Genomic DNA, 16219 nt, shown 5'->3' on the forward strand with positions numbered 1-16219 from the left:
GGCTAAGGACATAGTGGAAATTATCTAAAACAGGTTGGGAGTCCGGACTCCCAGTCCAGTGCTCAGACTGGAATCAGAGTACAAAAGATCTCATTTCATCAGATCCTTTGGCAGAGTAAGGGGATGCCTACCCCAAGCCTCATGAGGTTACAGCCTCCTATGTGACCCTACAGTCATAGAAAGACTTGTGCTAAGAATCTGAAGAGAGTGTTTTGATGGATGTTTTGCCAGCTTTAGGGTGAATGTCTCAGTCAGCTATTGCTGCAATAGTGCTGTGTAACAAACCACCCCAAAACCAGAGGCTTAACATGATAATAATTTGTTCCTATCCACACTTGTGATTTAGCTGAGGGAGTGATATGCTGGACGTAACTTCGACTAATACTTACTGTATTAATTCATGATAAGGAGTTTTGTAATCCAGTTGTTAAACACTGCCATTAGTAAGAATTAAATTCTATAAGTTTAAAATTAAGGAAATCATATTAAAATTGAAGGTACTAAATATTCAGATTCTATTGCTTCCTAACTATGCCGCTGTGCTCTGAGCTTGAGGTTGCTTCTGCCTGTCGTGTCTCTATGGTAGAAATACTGAAGAGGGGGTGCCACTGTGCAGCTCTTCCCACCTTTGTTTAGTGACATCATGATGGTACCTTGACATTGGCCATGTTAAAATTGGCATCTACACCATAGAAACTGCAAATGCTATGAATCAGGGCTTTAAAACAACAACAACAACAACAGATAGATGATTGTGATGCATTTAGTCACATACCCCTGATTGGGAGTCGCTGAGCTAGACTGGGCACAGTTGGGCTTGAATCCAGGGTGCAGCTCAGTGACAGCAAGTCTGCTCCGTGTGCCCTCATTCTCATGGTGATGGTGAAGGAGCAAGAGGACAAGCTCTGATGGCCTAGGTTGGCATGGGCCCACTGTCAGTGGGGTCGGGGGTTGATATATTCTACCTCTTGTGGACAGGACTACAAAGTCTCATGACACAAGGTGTGGCTGTGAGGCACAATGAGGCACTGGGAACAGTAATGCAACCTGGGAGAGTGGCTTTGGGGGCTTCTCCTTGAGGGGAAGGCTATTCTGTTAGTTGGAGTTCTGCTCCTGATCCTTGAGTCCTGGGCCAGCTGCTGATGAAGGGGAGTGGAAGCACATATTTGTGCTTCCTTGCCGGAGGTCCTGACCTCGGAGAATTGTACAAATATGTGCTTCCACTGCACCTGGAGCAGGTGCCAGAGGAGCGCTTACCTCCCGGGCCCAGCCCCGGCAACCTCCCCCCCACCTGCCCCACCACCACCCTGCTGCTTTTTTTTTTTTTTTTTTTCTTGCTCTATGACTAGCAACAGACTTGAAACTAAAAAGGAAGGCTTTTACCGGATTAGTTTGGTCCTTTCCTTCTCCTACATTGTAGCAGCTGTGTTCTGCCCTTTCTGTAGCCCTGCAAGGAAGGGAGGCCTGTACATAGCAGTCTGCTGTTAATATCCATTGTAAGATTCCTAAAGTCCATGGAATGAGATCTTTCCTAGGAAAACTCTTTGTCAAGGCCAGCTCACATGGGAAAGTATTTCTTTTTTTTTTTTTTTCAAAGTGGGAGGACAAGAGCAATGAGATGAATATACATCTTCAAAAAGACATTGGAAAGTTTTCTTTTTTCTTTCTTTTTTTTTTTTTTTTAGAGAAAGAAAGAAAGAGAAAGAAAAAGGGGGAGAGAGAACAGGAGTCTTGCTCTATTGCCCAGGCTGGAATGCAATCTAAAAATCGGTAATAAAAACCTCTTTTATGCCGATAATTGTACTTAACAACGGAGACAGGAAGAATAAGGGAAGAAAATAACAAACAGCCAACCAATATTTCATTTAAGTCTGTGAGATACTATGCAAATGCTAAAGAGTGATTTAAAGCTGCTCTTTCACTGGATGGGCTCAGCTGTGCTGGCGCTGGGTCTGTGTCCACCTGGCTCTCAGAAAATTTGGAGGAGAGGAGACTGCTCTCTGAAAGCTGATTTAAAGGAAGCAGGGCATATTGGCAGAATATTCATTTTATTCATTTTATTATTATTATTCTCAATTGCCTCATCCTACCTATTTCACAGGGCTATTGGGAGGATGGAAAGAGATGTTATGCATGTATAAAACTTTTAGCATAGCACCTGACAAATAGAAAATGCCCATGGAATTTTAGTTAGAGACTCTCTTTTCCCTCAAGAGTGACTCTAAAACACACTGTTTGTCCCCTTTCCCACTCAGCCTTTGACTCTCTTCCTAGCCTTACTTAAACTTCACGTCCAGAACTTTTTCTAATTCTTTATTTTTGGAATTGTGGTTAACGTAAAAGTTACCACTTAGTGTCCATCGGTGGATAAAGAAACGGGTGTATATATGCAAATGAATACTGTTCAGCCTCAGAAGAGAAGGGGATCCTGCCATTTGCAGCGACATGGATGACCCTGTAGGGCATTATGTTAAGTGAAATAAGCCAGACTCAGACAGACAAGTACCACGTGATCTCACTTATGTGTGGAATCTAAAAGACAAACTTACAGGCAGAACGTTGGATGGTAGTTACCAAAGGTAGGGCAGGTGGCACTGAGGAGATGTCAGCCAAGGGACACAATATTTCACTTAGAAAGGAGGAATAAGGCCGGGCGCGGTGGCTCAAGTCTGTAATCCCAGCACTTTGGGAGGCCGAGGCGGGTGGATCACGAGGTCGAGAGATCGAGACCATCCTGGTCAACATGGTGAAACCCCGTCTCTACTAAAAATACAAAAAATTAGCTGGGCATGGTGGCGTGTGCCTGTAATCCCAGCTACTCAGGAGGCTGAGGCAGGAGAATTGCCTGAACCCAGGAGGCGGAGGTTGCGGTGAGCCGAGATCACGCCATTGCACTCCAGCCTGGGTAACAAGAGCAAAACTCCGTCTCAAAAAAAAAAAAAAAAAGAAAGGAGGAATAAATTCAAGGGAGCCATTGTACAGCATGGCGACTATAGTTAATAATATATCGCATACTTGAAAATTGCCGAGAGAATAGATTTTAAGTGTTCTCACCACAGAAAATAAGTATGTGAGGTAATACACATGTTAATTAGCTTGATTTAGCCATCCCACAATGTACACATGTATCAAAGCATCATATATACCTGCTGGGTGTGGTGGTTCATGCCTTTAATCCCAGCACTTTGTAATGTCGAGGCAGGCGGATATTTTGAGCTCAGGAGTTTGAGACCAGCCTGGGCAACGTGGTGAAACCTCATCTCTACAAAAAATACAAAATATTAGTCAGGCGTGGTGGCGCATGCCTGTAGTACCAGCTACTCAGGAGGCTGAGGTGAGAGAATCGCTTGAGCCTGGGAGGCAGAGGTTGCAGTGAGCCGAGATCATGTCACTGCACTCTAGCCTGAGTAACAGAGTGAGACCCTATCTCAAAAAAAAAAAAAAAAGCATCATATGTACTATAAATATATATACAATTGGTACATTCACATTGTTGTACAACCAATCTCCAGAGCTTTTTCGTCTTGCAAAACTGAAATTCTGTACCGATTAAACAATAACTTCCTACTTTCCATTTGCCCCTAACCCCTTCCTAATTTCTGTTTCTATAAATTTGACTATTGAAAGCAGCAAATGCCTGGAGGAGGAAGACTGTAGTTCTCTGATTCTCTAGAATCAGAGAACTGATTCTACCACTGACTTAGAAAAGCCTGCAGTATGGGTCTGGGGTCTGATTATTCCCCAGTAATCCACATGTGTAGTGTGGGTGTGGGGTCCAGGCCATATGGCTAACAGGAAGCGGGTAATGTGTGCTTCCCATCAGAAATGAGCCCCAGAATCCACATCTCCCAGGCCTCACCCCATGGTTCATTGTACTCTACACTCTTCCCCAGGTACAAGCCTCGAGAGAAGCTGAAGGTGAATTTTGGCACTCCTGAATTCCTGGCCCCAGAAGTCGTTAACTATGAGTTTGTCTCGTTCCCCACGGACATGTGGAGTGTGGGAGTCATCACCTACATGCTGTGAGTGCTTAGCAGCCTGGCTCTGAAGTGGGGACGGCGGTTATTTGTTTTCCCTTGGGTAATCTTAGAAGCAAAATTTTCAGCACCAGTGGTCTATTTAGGAAGTGTCCCCAGGAAACCCCAGTAGGGGAATAGGGTAGTGAGATGGGGAAAGAAAAGAGCTGGGGAAGGGGATGTTGTTAAGCCAGTTACCATATTTACAAGGCCGTTGTATTTCCAAGTTATCATTGTAGTAGGTTAATATTGAAAAAAGGTGAGATGTGCCAATATGATTCCCTGGAACAAAGTTCTAAAGGCCTGTTTCTTGGTGAGGAAGGCCTACTTGGGCTTCAGCAGCTGTATCAAGTTTATGGATTGAGCTGGGCATAGTGGCTTATGCCTGTAATCCCAGCTCTTTGTGAGGCCAAAGTGGGAGGATTGCTTGAGCCCAGGAGTTTAAGACCAGCCTTGGCAACATAGGAGACCCTGTCGCTACCAAAAACAAAAAAAATTAGCTGGGCACGGTGGTGCGTGCCTGTAGTCCCAGTAGTACTAGGGAGACTGAAGTGGGAGAATTGCTTGAGCTTGGGAAGTTGAGGTTGCAGTGAGCCATGATCATGCCATTGCATTCCAGCCTGGGTGACAGAGCAAGGCCATGTCTCAAAAAAAAAGAAAAGTTATGGCTTGAGCCATTGAATTTTTTGATACTGAGACATAAAAGTAGTAACTGAAAATAACAAAGGTATTCATGACCCAGGAGTAAGGCCCAGTTGTGGGCAACTGGAGTTTCATTCTGCTGGGGAGCTCCAGAATCCATCATGGAATACTTCCTGAGAATTATTTCATAGCAGGGGAGGGAGTTGGTGTATTTATACATGAACTCTTATCTGTTATTGCTTGTGGACTAATGGAGATGGGGTGGCATGGATTTCCTGATACTTCTGGGTGAGTAAAGCAAGCTTCAGCTGGAGAGAAAGCTCTCCAGCAAAGACATGCAGATGCTTTGGTACAAATGGAGCTGGATCGTGCCTATAATCTCAGCACTTTGGGAGGCTGTGGTGGGAGGATTGCCTGAGCCCAGGAGTTCGAGGCTGCAATGAGCAATGATTGCACCACAGCACTCCAGCCTGGGTGACAGAATGAGGCCCTGCTTGAAGACAAAACAAAATAAAAACCCAAATGAGGCTGGAGTGTACCCAAGGGGTAAGGAATGGGGGCGGGCAGGGCAGGACGTCTTTTGCCGCATCGTGGAACCCCTATGCTCCGTTTTCTTCTCTCCTCCGCTGTGGACTTCCCTTGGCTGCTTCCTCAGAGGCAAAATCATGTTTTGCTTCTGGTTTTCTGATTATTGTGCAACTGCTACGCACTGTCCCACACTCAGATGTGTGAGCTGCACCAGGCTGGGGAAGTTCAGAGACCTGAGGCCAGCCATCAGGGTGTCCTGCCTCTCTACCCTCACTCTACTGGGAGCCTAATAAAGCTCATTTTCCTTTGGCCTGGGGCCTGGGTAGCATCTAAACAAGCCTGGTTGTCTCAAGGACATGGAAGGCTATTTCTGTTTCTAAAATGAAATCAATATGTACTTGATAATTGGGCATACCAAGTTGTGCCCTAATTCTACTCTTTACTTCAGGAATGAGGAGGAAAGAGGTGCGCACAAGAGGGGACTTATTCCAAACACTCTTCTTGCCTCAGAATTTTAAATCCTTCTGCTCCTCCCTTTAATGAACACATTGGACTCCAGCCTGTGCAGAAGTAGTGGGGGTGCTTTTCTTTTGAACCCCCTTGGTTCTGGTTAGGTTTACTTGAACTCTGTAAGCTTCACTATTCTGCCAATGCAGGTTGGCAAATGTGGCCTCCACCTACTGATGGTCCTTTCTCTCTTCTATAGACTCAGTGGCTTGTCCCCATTTCTAGGGGAAACAGATGCAGAGACCATGAATTTCATTGTAAACTGTAGCTGGGATTTTGATGCTGACACCTTTGAGGGACTCTCGGAGGAGGCCAAGGACTTTGTTTCCCGGTTGCTGGTCAAAGAGAAGAGGTACCCTTCACTGCTTGTCACTCATGGGCCCTTCTGATGGAAATCCCGGGTCTGGGAGCTGGGCAGGACTACTGACCGTGAAGGTCCATCTTCCTGTGGATGAATTCTGTTCAAGATTTCTTAGTTTGCTACTTCTTTGGAACAATAAAGGAACAGAGAAAGGGACAAAGGAAATCAATGAAACAACAAACAAGTAGGGGCATAAAATATAGTTTTAGAAAAGAAGCATATATAAATTGGTTCGATCTGCAAGTTATCACTTGTCATAGGCTAAGGTTGAAAAAAAAGTTGAGATATGCAGATGTTATTTCCAGAATAAAGATCTAAATACCTTGTTTCTTGGTGAATAAAATCTGCTTAGGCTTTAGCATCTATATCAAAGTAATGGGTCAGGCCATCGAGTTTTTTGATACTCAGACATAAGGTAATAACTGGACATAACCCAAAGTATTAATGACCCAAGGCTAAGGCCCAAGAGTCTGGGCTCTAAGACAGCTTGTATTTTCCTGACCTTTACAGTCTTTTTTTTTTTTTTTTTTTTTGACTGTGAAGTTATGTAAGAGGAACAAAATTCTAAGTCAGATGAACAAGTTGCCTTTATAATCTGTAAGAAGAAAGAAGCTTCCTTCAAATTTCCTGTTCTTTTGCTTCTTAAGAACAATTTTAGCCACAGCTAGCCTTCCTACTGCTCTGCCTCAACTTCCCAGCCCCCTCTGGGAGGTGGTTCTTTCTAGAATCACTGGAATATGTTCCCGCTATAGAGGTCAGAGAACATTTTGCTGACAACCTTCTGGTACTTTGAAGGCAGGGAATTTTAGATACAAGGAGTTCCGTTTTTGGTACATGGCATGAATCTGCCTAAATGATTAATCTGTTCTACTGACTCAGGCTTCCTACCCAATTGAACAGATTTTTGGACTAGAAAAGGCAACTTCAACTAAAAGTCTTAACTGCTCTTTGATTTCACAGCTGCAGAATGAGTGCCACACAGTGCCTGAAACACGAGTGGCTGAATAATTTGCCTGCCAAAGCTTCAAGATCCAAAGTTCGTCTCAAATCGCAACTGCTGCTACAGAAATACATAGCTCAAAGAAAATGGAAGGTATTTGGTTTTTCCCTTAGTAAAGGTGGCATTTGTCATCTGAATCTGTCCTTTGAAAACCCTGTAGCTAAGTTTTTTGTTGTTGTTGCTAGTTTGTTTTGTTTTTTATAGACAGAGCCTTGCTCTATTGTTCAGGCTGGAGTATAATGGCATAATCATGGCTCACTCTAACCTTAAACTCTGGGGCTCAAGCAATCCTTCCACCTCAGCCTCCTAAGTAGCTGGGACTACGAGCATGTACAACCATGCCTCACTAACTTTTCTAATTTTTTTGCACAGACGGGGTCTTGTTAAGTTTCCTAGGATGGTCTTGAACTCCTGGCCTCAAGCAATCCTCCTACCTCAGCCTCCCAAAGTGCTGGCATTACAGGCCTGAGCCACTACACCCAGCCTGTAACTAAGTTTTTACTTACATGGTGATTCTGAACAGAAAGGTTATTTAGGGGAAAAAATCTCTTATGTCAAAAGCTGCTAGCTTGATTTAAAAATGTAACAGAACAAAAATAACTGGCTAAAAGTTACATTTGGTTTGTGCTTATATGGACACTTGAAGTGACAGATGAAGCTTAAGCATATGTTCTCAGTGGCAATCACAGTGAAGCTCCTGAACTAACTGCTTAGAGCTTGAGGACCGATTCCTCCACATTTCAGAAATAAGAGATAAGAAAGCTCTATTAAGCTTTTAAAGCTTTATAATTTTGTTTACAACAGAATTGTTTAGTACCATGGACATAAAACCTATCTTAAAAGCAACTGTGATCCAGAGAAGTGGCTTCCAACAATTTAATATGGACTTAGATCCTCACTGGGGATCCAAAAACATAAACAAAACCCTTGTATGGAGCTAGTACACAAGTATACATATACATGTACACACATACATAATACACACACACACACACACACACACACACACACACCCCAAAAATTTGACTAAGCCAGGCGTGGTGGCCTGCACGTATAGTCCCAGCTATTTGGGAGGTTGGGTGGGGAGGATCACTTGAGCTCATGAGTTTGAGGCTGCAATGAGCAATGATCACGCCAGTGCACTCTAGCCTGGGCAATTTTTTTCTTTTCTGTTTAAAAAAAAGGTCACAGCATTTCCTCTAATGGAGTATGATGTATTCTGATATTTTCTATTCTATGCCACTTGGTTTTATTTTTAAAATGATGTTTGCAACCCACCAATTTGATTTCATGACCCATTGCTCAGCTGTGAATCACAATTTGAAAAACACTGTTCTATCAAAGCATGATGTAGGCTGATAAAAAATAAAAATAAGACACTGTTCTCGGGTGCTCCATTTTTCATGTGAAAAGGGGAGGATAAGCCTGAGTAACATAGTGAGACCATATCTCTACAAACAAGACAAAAATTAGCCAGGTGTGGTGGCACTTGCCTGTAGTCCCAGCTACTTGGGAGGCTAAGGTGAGAGGATTGCTTGAGCCCAGGAGGTGAAGGTTGCAGTGAGCCAAGATCACGCCACTGCACTCCAGCCTGGGCAACAAATCGAGACCCGCCCCCCATCTCAAAAAAAGAAAAAGAAGAAAGAAAAAAGGAAGGAAGGAAAGGCGGGAGGGAGGGAGGAGGAAGGAAGGGACAAAGGAAGGAGTCAGGATGATGTATCTTCCCACTTCATATTTATTCCAAACATGCCCCTGAAAGGCATGTGACTATTCTATAATTATTTTAGAAACTTGTTTCCTTTAGGTTAAAAGTTTTAAACCAACCCAAGCAGTTAGACTCATTAAGTCCTTTTATTGTTTCTTCATAAAGCAACTTGTCTAAAATACATGCTTTTTCTTTTCTTTTATTCTCTCCTTGCTTCAAGAAACATTTCTACGTGGTGACTGCTGCCAACAGGTTAAGGAAATTTCCAACTTCTCCCTAATCTTCAACTCTGCTGCTCCAATGGGTCCAGAAATTACTGAGGCCAGTGGTGAAGAAGAGATGACTCAAAAAGTTAAATAATTTGGCTTTTTGCGATTATTGATTACACTTATTTTGTAAAAATGATTATGGCTGCTGCTTTCCTTGTGTATGAAAAGTGGCTGTAAAGAAGCTTCCTAAGAACGCTTTTTTCTGCCTTTTAAGATCACTAAGTGTGAAATGCTGTGTGTATCTTTCGAGTATACCTACTTTTGGTGGTAAGTGTAGGGATGCTTTAGGGAGGTACTTTGCATATGTCGAATTTAAATTCTAAACTCACACTGATTAAAGAACTCGGTAGACTACTTTGCAGGGTCATGTTATTCAGTATTAGCTCCTCCAGTACAAAGAATTCTTAGAATTTTGATTTGCTCAGGTGTGAGCTGACATTTTATTGTACTACCCCATTCTTGTGTCAAGTCACGTGAATTTAGGACAGTGATCTTCAAACTTGCTTTAACTTATGCTCCATTTTGAGAATCAGCATCATTTTGAAATGTCAAAATATGTCCACTGTCATAGCCAAATCAGAGCAGTGATCATTTTGAGTGTGTGTGTTTTTTTTCTTTTTTTTTTGAGATGAAGTCTCACTCTGTTGCCCAGGCTGGAGTGCAATGGCGTGATCTTGGCTCACTGCAACCTCCACCTCCTGGGTTCAAGCGATTCTCCTGCCTCAGCCTCCTGAGTAGCTGGGATTACAGATGCCTGCCACTACGTCGGGCTAATTTTTGTATTTTAGGTAGAGAGAGGGTTTCACCATGTTGGTCAGACTGATCTCGAACTCCCAACCTCAGGTGATCTGCCCACCTTGGCCTCCCAAAGTGCTGGGATTACAGGTATGAGCCACTGTACCCAGCATTGAGCATGATTTTTAAAGCGCCACACAACTCCACTTTTCTCCTAATTCTGCCCTGTCCTAACCCCTCTTTCTTGGTTATAAATTTCTGGTCTTGTAAATCTGGAAGCTGATAGGCAATTTATGAAAGAGGTAAGAATGTAATGAGGCTCAGCTTTCTGAGAAGAACACATCATGAGATATAAAGGAAAGCTGCTCTTCTGCTGCCTAATGGTGTACCACTCTCAGTGTTATCTCTCGACATGCACACTTCCTATTTACATGTACATGTACAGTTGACCCTTGAACATGGGTTTGAACTGCATGGGTCAATTTATACGTGGATTTTCTTATGCCTTTGCCACCCCTGAGACAGCAACACCATGCTCTCCTCTTCATCGCACTCTCCAGCCTACTCAATAGGAAGATGATGAGGATGAAGACCTTTCTGATGATCCACTTCCACTTAATGAATAGTAAATATATGTTCTCCTCCTTATGATTTTAATAACACTCTCTTTTCCTTAGCTTAATACAGTATATAAGCCAGGCATGGTGGCTTACACCCATAATCCCAGCACTTTGGGAGGCTGAGGTGGGCAGATCACTTGAGGTCAGGAGTTTGAGACCAGCTGGCCAACATGGTGAAACCCCATCTCTACTAAAAATACAAAAATTAGTCAGGTATGGTGGCAGGCGCCTGTAACCCCAGCTACTCAGGAGGCTAAAGCAGAAACCCAGCAGGTGGAGATTGCAGTGAGCCAAGATTGCACCACTGCACTCCAGCTTGGGCAACAGAGCAAGACTCCGTCTCAAAAAAAAAAAGAAAAAAAAAAAAAAAAAAGAGTATAGTATGTGATACACACACACACACACACATACACATACAAACACACAAACACACATATGTATGTGTGTGTATGGGTGTTAACTCACTGTTTATATTATTGATAAGGCTTCCAGTCAACAGTAGGCTATTAGGAGTTAAGTTTTTGGGGAGACAAGTTATACCCAGATTTTCAAATGCAAGGGGGTAAGCACTCCTAACCCCCACATTGTTCAAGGGCCCACTGTACATTTAAACACTTTTCTACCTGCATTAGAGTAGCCATGTCATCCCTTTACTGAAATCACACTGTTCTCAACATGGCAAGCAACTAACACTTTTTTTTTTTTTTTTTTTGAGACAGGGTCTCACTCTGTTGCTCAGGCTGGAGTGCAGTGGTATGACCTTGGCTCACTGCAGCCTCTGCTTCCTGGGCTCAGGTGATCCTGAGTAGCTGGGACTATAGGTGCCTGCCATCACACCCAACTAATTTTTGTATTTTTAGTGGAGACAGGGTTTTGCCATGTTGCCCAAGCTGGTCTCGAGCTCAAGTGATCCACCTGCCTCAGCCTCCCAAAGTGCTGGGATTACAGGTGTGAGCCACCACACTCAGCTTCAACTAATACATTTACAAACTTGTATACATGTATATTTAGATACTTCATCAACGTATAAAATGGTTAAAAGGAGTACTTTATTTACTGAAAATTACACAGTCTTTCTAATTTCCTTGCTTCTACATGATTTTTGTGCTATTCCCATTTTTTTTCTTGGTGAGCAATTTTATTTTATTTTTTGAGAGTCTTGCTCTGTCGCCCAGGCTGGAGTGCATTCTTTGCTCACTGCAACCTCTGCCTCCTGGGTTCAAGTAATTTTGTGCCTCGCCCTCCCAAATAGTTGGGATTACAGGCACGTGCTACCATGCCCAGCTAAATTTTGTATTTTTAGTAGAGATAGGGTTTCACCATGTTGGCCAGGCTGGTCTTGAACTCCTGACCTCAGGTGATCCACCTGCCTTGGCTTCCCAAAGTGATGGGATTACAGGCATGAGCCACCATGCTCAACCTTGGGTGAGCAGCTTTAGTCAATGTAGTGACTTTTAGATTTTAATTAGACATGCAACAGGTTCACCACCTTAGAGGACTTTTGTCCCATGACAGAGGCTGTGTGTGTGTGTGTGTGTGTGTGTGTGTGTGTGTGTGTGTGTGACAGAGAGGTGGGCAGGTGGAGACGTTATCCTGCTGCTGTAGTTCTCAAGTTGTTAAGTTTCCTCTGTAAGGCTAACCCTTGTTGGGAACTAAGAGTTTCAGTACTAGCAAGTCTAGGTCTGCTCCAAGTTGGTCAGCTGAAGAATGGACATCAGAAAACAGCTGTTGGAAGCTGTCCTTTGATGAGACAGTGACAGTGATTTGGTAAAATGTCTTATTTTTTAAATGTCAGTTATCTTTCTTTAAAAGGTTTTTTGAGTGCAGCCTCCAGAAGGAGCTAGAGTATATTTTGTAGTTCTATTATGGTTCATACCTTCTTTTGGACTTAAGATTCTGGGGAATGCTATGAATCATCTCCCCAGAAAAAAGTAGTTAATTATCCTATTTAGAGCAGCACTGCCCAGCAAGAATATAATACAGGCTATACACGTAATTTTAAAAATTTATCTTAGCTTCTCTAACAAAACCCATTGAAAATCAATTTTAACAATTTATATAACAATGTATTTTTAAAATTTCCATATGTAATCAATATAAAATTGAGATATTTTACCAGCTACTAGGGAGGGTAAGGCAGGAAAATCACTTGAACCCAGGAGGTGGAGGTTACAGTGAGCCAAGATTGCACCACTGAACTCAGCCTGGGTGATGAGCAAAACTCTTACCTCAAACAAACAAAAAAATTGAGATATTTTATATTCTTTTTCTCCTACTAAGTCTCCAAAATCTGATATATTTTACGTTTAAAAACACATATCAAGGCTGGGGGCAGTGGCTCACATCTGTAATCCCAGCACTGTGGGAGGCTGAGGTGGGTAGACTGCTTGAGGCCAGGAGTTAAAAGACCAGCCTCGCCAACACGGTGAAACCCCATTATCTAAAAATACAAAAATTAGCTGGGCATGGTGGCACACACCTATAATCCCAGCTACGTGGGAGGCTAAGGTACAAGAAACACTTAAACAGTAGGCAGAGGTTGCAGTCAGCTGAGATCACACCACTGCACTCCAGCCTGGGTGGCAGAGCAAAACTTTGCCTCCAGGGAAAAAACCAAACCTGGGTGGTGGGGGAAACAAACTGTCTATTCAGTTGCTAGGTTTTCATCAGACATACTTAATCTGTATTTAGATTTCCTAAAACTTACTGTGGAAAAATATATTTACATACTCAAGTTGTTTGAAACATACCTAACAGTTTTCCAGCAACTGAAGTATCTACTCTTACCAGTATTAAAATTAAATAAAATTAGAAATTCAGTTCTGCAGTTGCACTAGCCCCATTTTAAATGTTTAATAGCCACATGTGGTTAGTGGCACATATTGGACAGGGCAGATCTAGAGAGAATCCCGTATCAATCAATTTTATTTTATTTTTCCCTTTATGCTGTTATTCCTTACTTAGAGAAATGATTTCCCTCCAAAGTTTATTTGAAGGGTCTGTTTACAAGAGAGCTCCGTGGATTTTAGCATCCCTCATCTGAAATTTGGTTTTATGAAGCTTGAGTTTTTCTGGATATTTTTAGTACTTTGCTGATGTGTACTTACTTAGCTCAAACATTTGATTGCAATTGTGTTGGGTCAACTGTTTCTAATGGGACTTTTCCATTTGCATGTACAGTCACTGGAAAATGCTGGGCAGAGAAACTCTAAAACGTAGTTGGGGCCCACTTTTTTCACCTTCCAGACTGGTGAAGACTTGGTGAGGGTGTGGGGAAAATGGCATTCTCCCACTTTTGATGGATATGTATCCAAATAAAAGTCATGCCCATGTTTTCTTTCATCCAGCAATTTTATTTCTAGAAATTTATCCTTCCATACTTAAAACAACTGTATGGAGATTTATGCAACATGATGTTTACTATAGCACTATTGCTAATGGACCAATAGAAACAACCAACGTATGCCTATTTGTTTGGGTTTAGTTGAATGAATTTTGCCACATCCATATAGTGGAATACCTTGCAGCTGTTACAGATAGATCTAGATATACTGAAAGCCATCTTAAAAAAAAAATATAAAATGTATATATGGTATCATCCCACTTATGAAGAGACATATGCTTACATATACATTAAAAAACTGTAGGATATGCAAGAAACTTAACAGTGGAGTGTGAAAAGTGGGTGATTGGGAGAAGGGGAATTCCACTTTCCATTTATCTTTCTGAACCTTTTGAATCTTTTTTTTTTTCTTACAATGAGCATGTATTACTTTTTTTTTTCTTTTTGAGATGGAGTCTTGCTCTGTCACCAGGCTGGAGTGCAGTAGCGTGATCTCAGCTCACTGCAACCTCTGTCTCCTGGGTTCAAGCAATTTTTCTGCCTCAGCATCCTGAGTAGCTGGGATTCCAAGCCCCAAAATGGAAGAACTTGAAGTCTGACATTCGAGGGCAGGAAGCATCCAGCACGGGACAAAGATTTAGGCTGGGATGCTAGGCCAGTCTCTCCTTTTCATGTTTTTCTGCCTGCTTTGTATTTACTGGCAGCTGATTAGATGGTGTCCACCAGACTAAAGGTAGATCTACCTTTCTCAGTCCAGACTCAAATGTTAATCTCTTTTGACAACACCCTCACAGACACACCCAGGATCAATACTTTGTATCCTTCAATCCAATCAAGTTGACAGTATTAACCATCAGAACATCCATCACTGGGGTTGTAATTGTATTGGAAAACTGTAGAAAGGCTTCCTAGGAGGGCATTTGGGCAAGACTGCTTTAATTCCTTCACTCCCCAGCTAATTTAAAAAATAACTAAGTATATATTATATTCCAAAGAATAAAAATAATTACCATTACTTGCTTTCATGACATAAAGAAAAAAACTAACAGGCAATACTACTTACATTTATTCTCATGTGGTATTTAAACAAGGCTCAGAAATTTTAGATTTATCAGAATCACATTTTAATAGGGTAATTTAATAGTAAATGTGCTAATTAACTCAAAATGGATTAAATAACTAAATGTAAGAGCTAAAACCATTTAGCTCTTAGAAGAAAACATAGGGAAAAAGCTTCATGACATTGGATTTGGCAATGATTTCTTGGATATAACAGCAAGAGTACGGGCCACAGAAATAAAAATAAATTGGATTACATCAAAATTAAAAGCTTCTGTGCATCAAAGGCCACAATAAACAGAGTGAAAAGGAAATCTAAGGAATGGCAGAAAATATTTGCCAATCATATCTGATAAGGGTTAATATCTAACAAAAACCAAACCTGATTCAAAAAGGGCCAAAATATTAGCTGTTTGTATGTTTTCTTTAAAAATGTCTTTTCAAGTCCGTGAAGAGATGCCCAACATCTTTTCCTTAATCATTAGGGAAAAGTAAATCAAAACCACAATAACACCTTACACTCATTAGGATGGCAACTATTAAAAAATAATAATAATAAATAAATAAAAACTAGAAAATAACAAGTGTTGGCAAGGATGTAGAGAAAATTGGAATCCTTATGAACTGTGGGTGGGAATGTAATATGGTACAGTTACAGACACTATGGGAGTTCCCCAAAAATTTAAAAATAGAGGCCGAGCGCAGTGACTCATGCTTGTAATTCCAACACTTTGGGAGGCCAAGGCCTGTGGATCACTTGAGGTCAGGAGTTCAAGACCAGCCCAGCCAACATGACAAAACCCTGTCTCTACTAAAACTACAAAAATTAGCCAGGCGTGGTGGTGGGTATCTGTAATCCCAGCTACTCAGGAGGCTGAGGCAGAATTGCTTGAATTCAGGAGGCAGAGATTACAGTGAACTGAGATCGTGCCACTACACTCCAGCCTGGGTGACAGAGTGAGACTCCCGTCTCAAAAAATCAATCAATCAATCAATCAATAAAAATAAAAATAGAATTACTATATGATCTAGCAATCCAATTTCTGGTGTATACCCAAAAGAACTGGAAGCAGGGTCCCCAAGAAGTATTTGTACACCCATGTTCATAGCAGCATTATTCAAAACAGCCAAGAGGAAGCAGCCCAAGTGTCCCACTGATGGATGGATAAACAAAATGTGGTTTATACAGCTTTAAACAGGAAGGAAATGCTGACATGTTATAACATGGATGAATCTCAAGGACATTATATTAAGTAAAAAAAAGCCAGTCACAAAGACAAAGACTGTGATTCCACTAATATGAATCCTTAGGCAATTCAGAGAGAGAAAGTACAGTGGTGGTTGTCAGGTGACACGGGGAGGAATGGGGAGTTGTTTAATCATGTCAGTTTTGCAAGATGAAAAAATTCTGGAGATTGCTTGCAAAACAAAGTG

At 41.8% G+C, this 16219-nt stretch overlaps 1 protein-coding gene across 6 annotated transcripts in view; it reads left to right on the forward strand.

The window, feature by feature from the left end:
• MYLK3 (myosin light chain kinase 3) overlaps positions 1 to 13725 on the forward strand; it is a 66736-nt gene extending 53011 nt beyond the window's left edge. For all 6 annotated transcript variants that reach the window (XM_010347813.3, XM_074403468.1, XM_010347812.3 and 3 more), the window contains 4 exons: positions 3894 to 4022; positions 5893 to 6045; positions 7015 to 7147; positions 8980 to 13725. In XM_010347813.3, the coding sequence (XP_010346115.2) occupies positions 3894 to 4022; positions 5893 to 6045; positions 7015 to 7147; positions 8980 to 9039 (475 nt within the window). In that variant the 3' untranslated portion in view covers positions 9040 to 13725. The remainder of the gene's footprint in view (positions 1 to 3893; positions 4023 to 5892; positions 6046 to 7014; positions 7148 to 8979) is intronic.
• The last annotated feature ends 2494 nt before the right edge of the window (positions 13726 to 16219 follow it).

This window comes from Saimiri boliviensis, chromosome 1, assembly GCF_048565385.1.
Source record: "Saimiri boliviensis isolate mSaiBol1 chromosome 1, mSaiBol1.pri, whole genome shotgun sequence".
In the NCBI taxonomy this organism is placed as follows: domain Eukaryota; kingdom Metazoa; phylum Chordata; class Mammalia; order Primates; family Cebidae; genus Saimiri; species Saimiri boliviensis.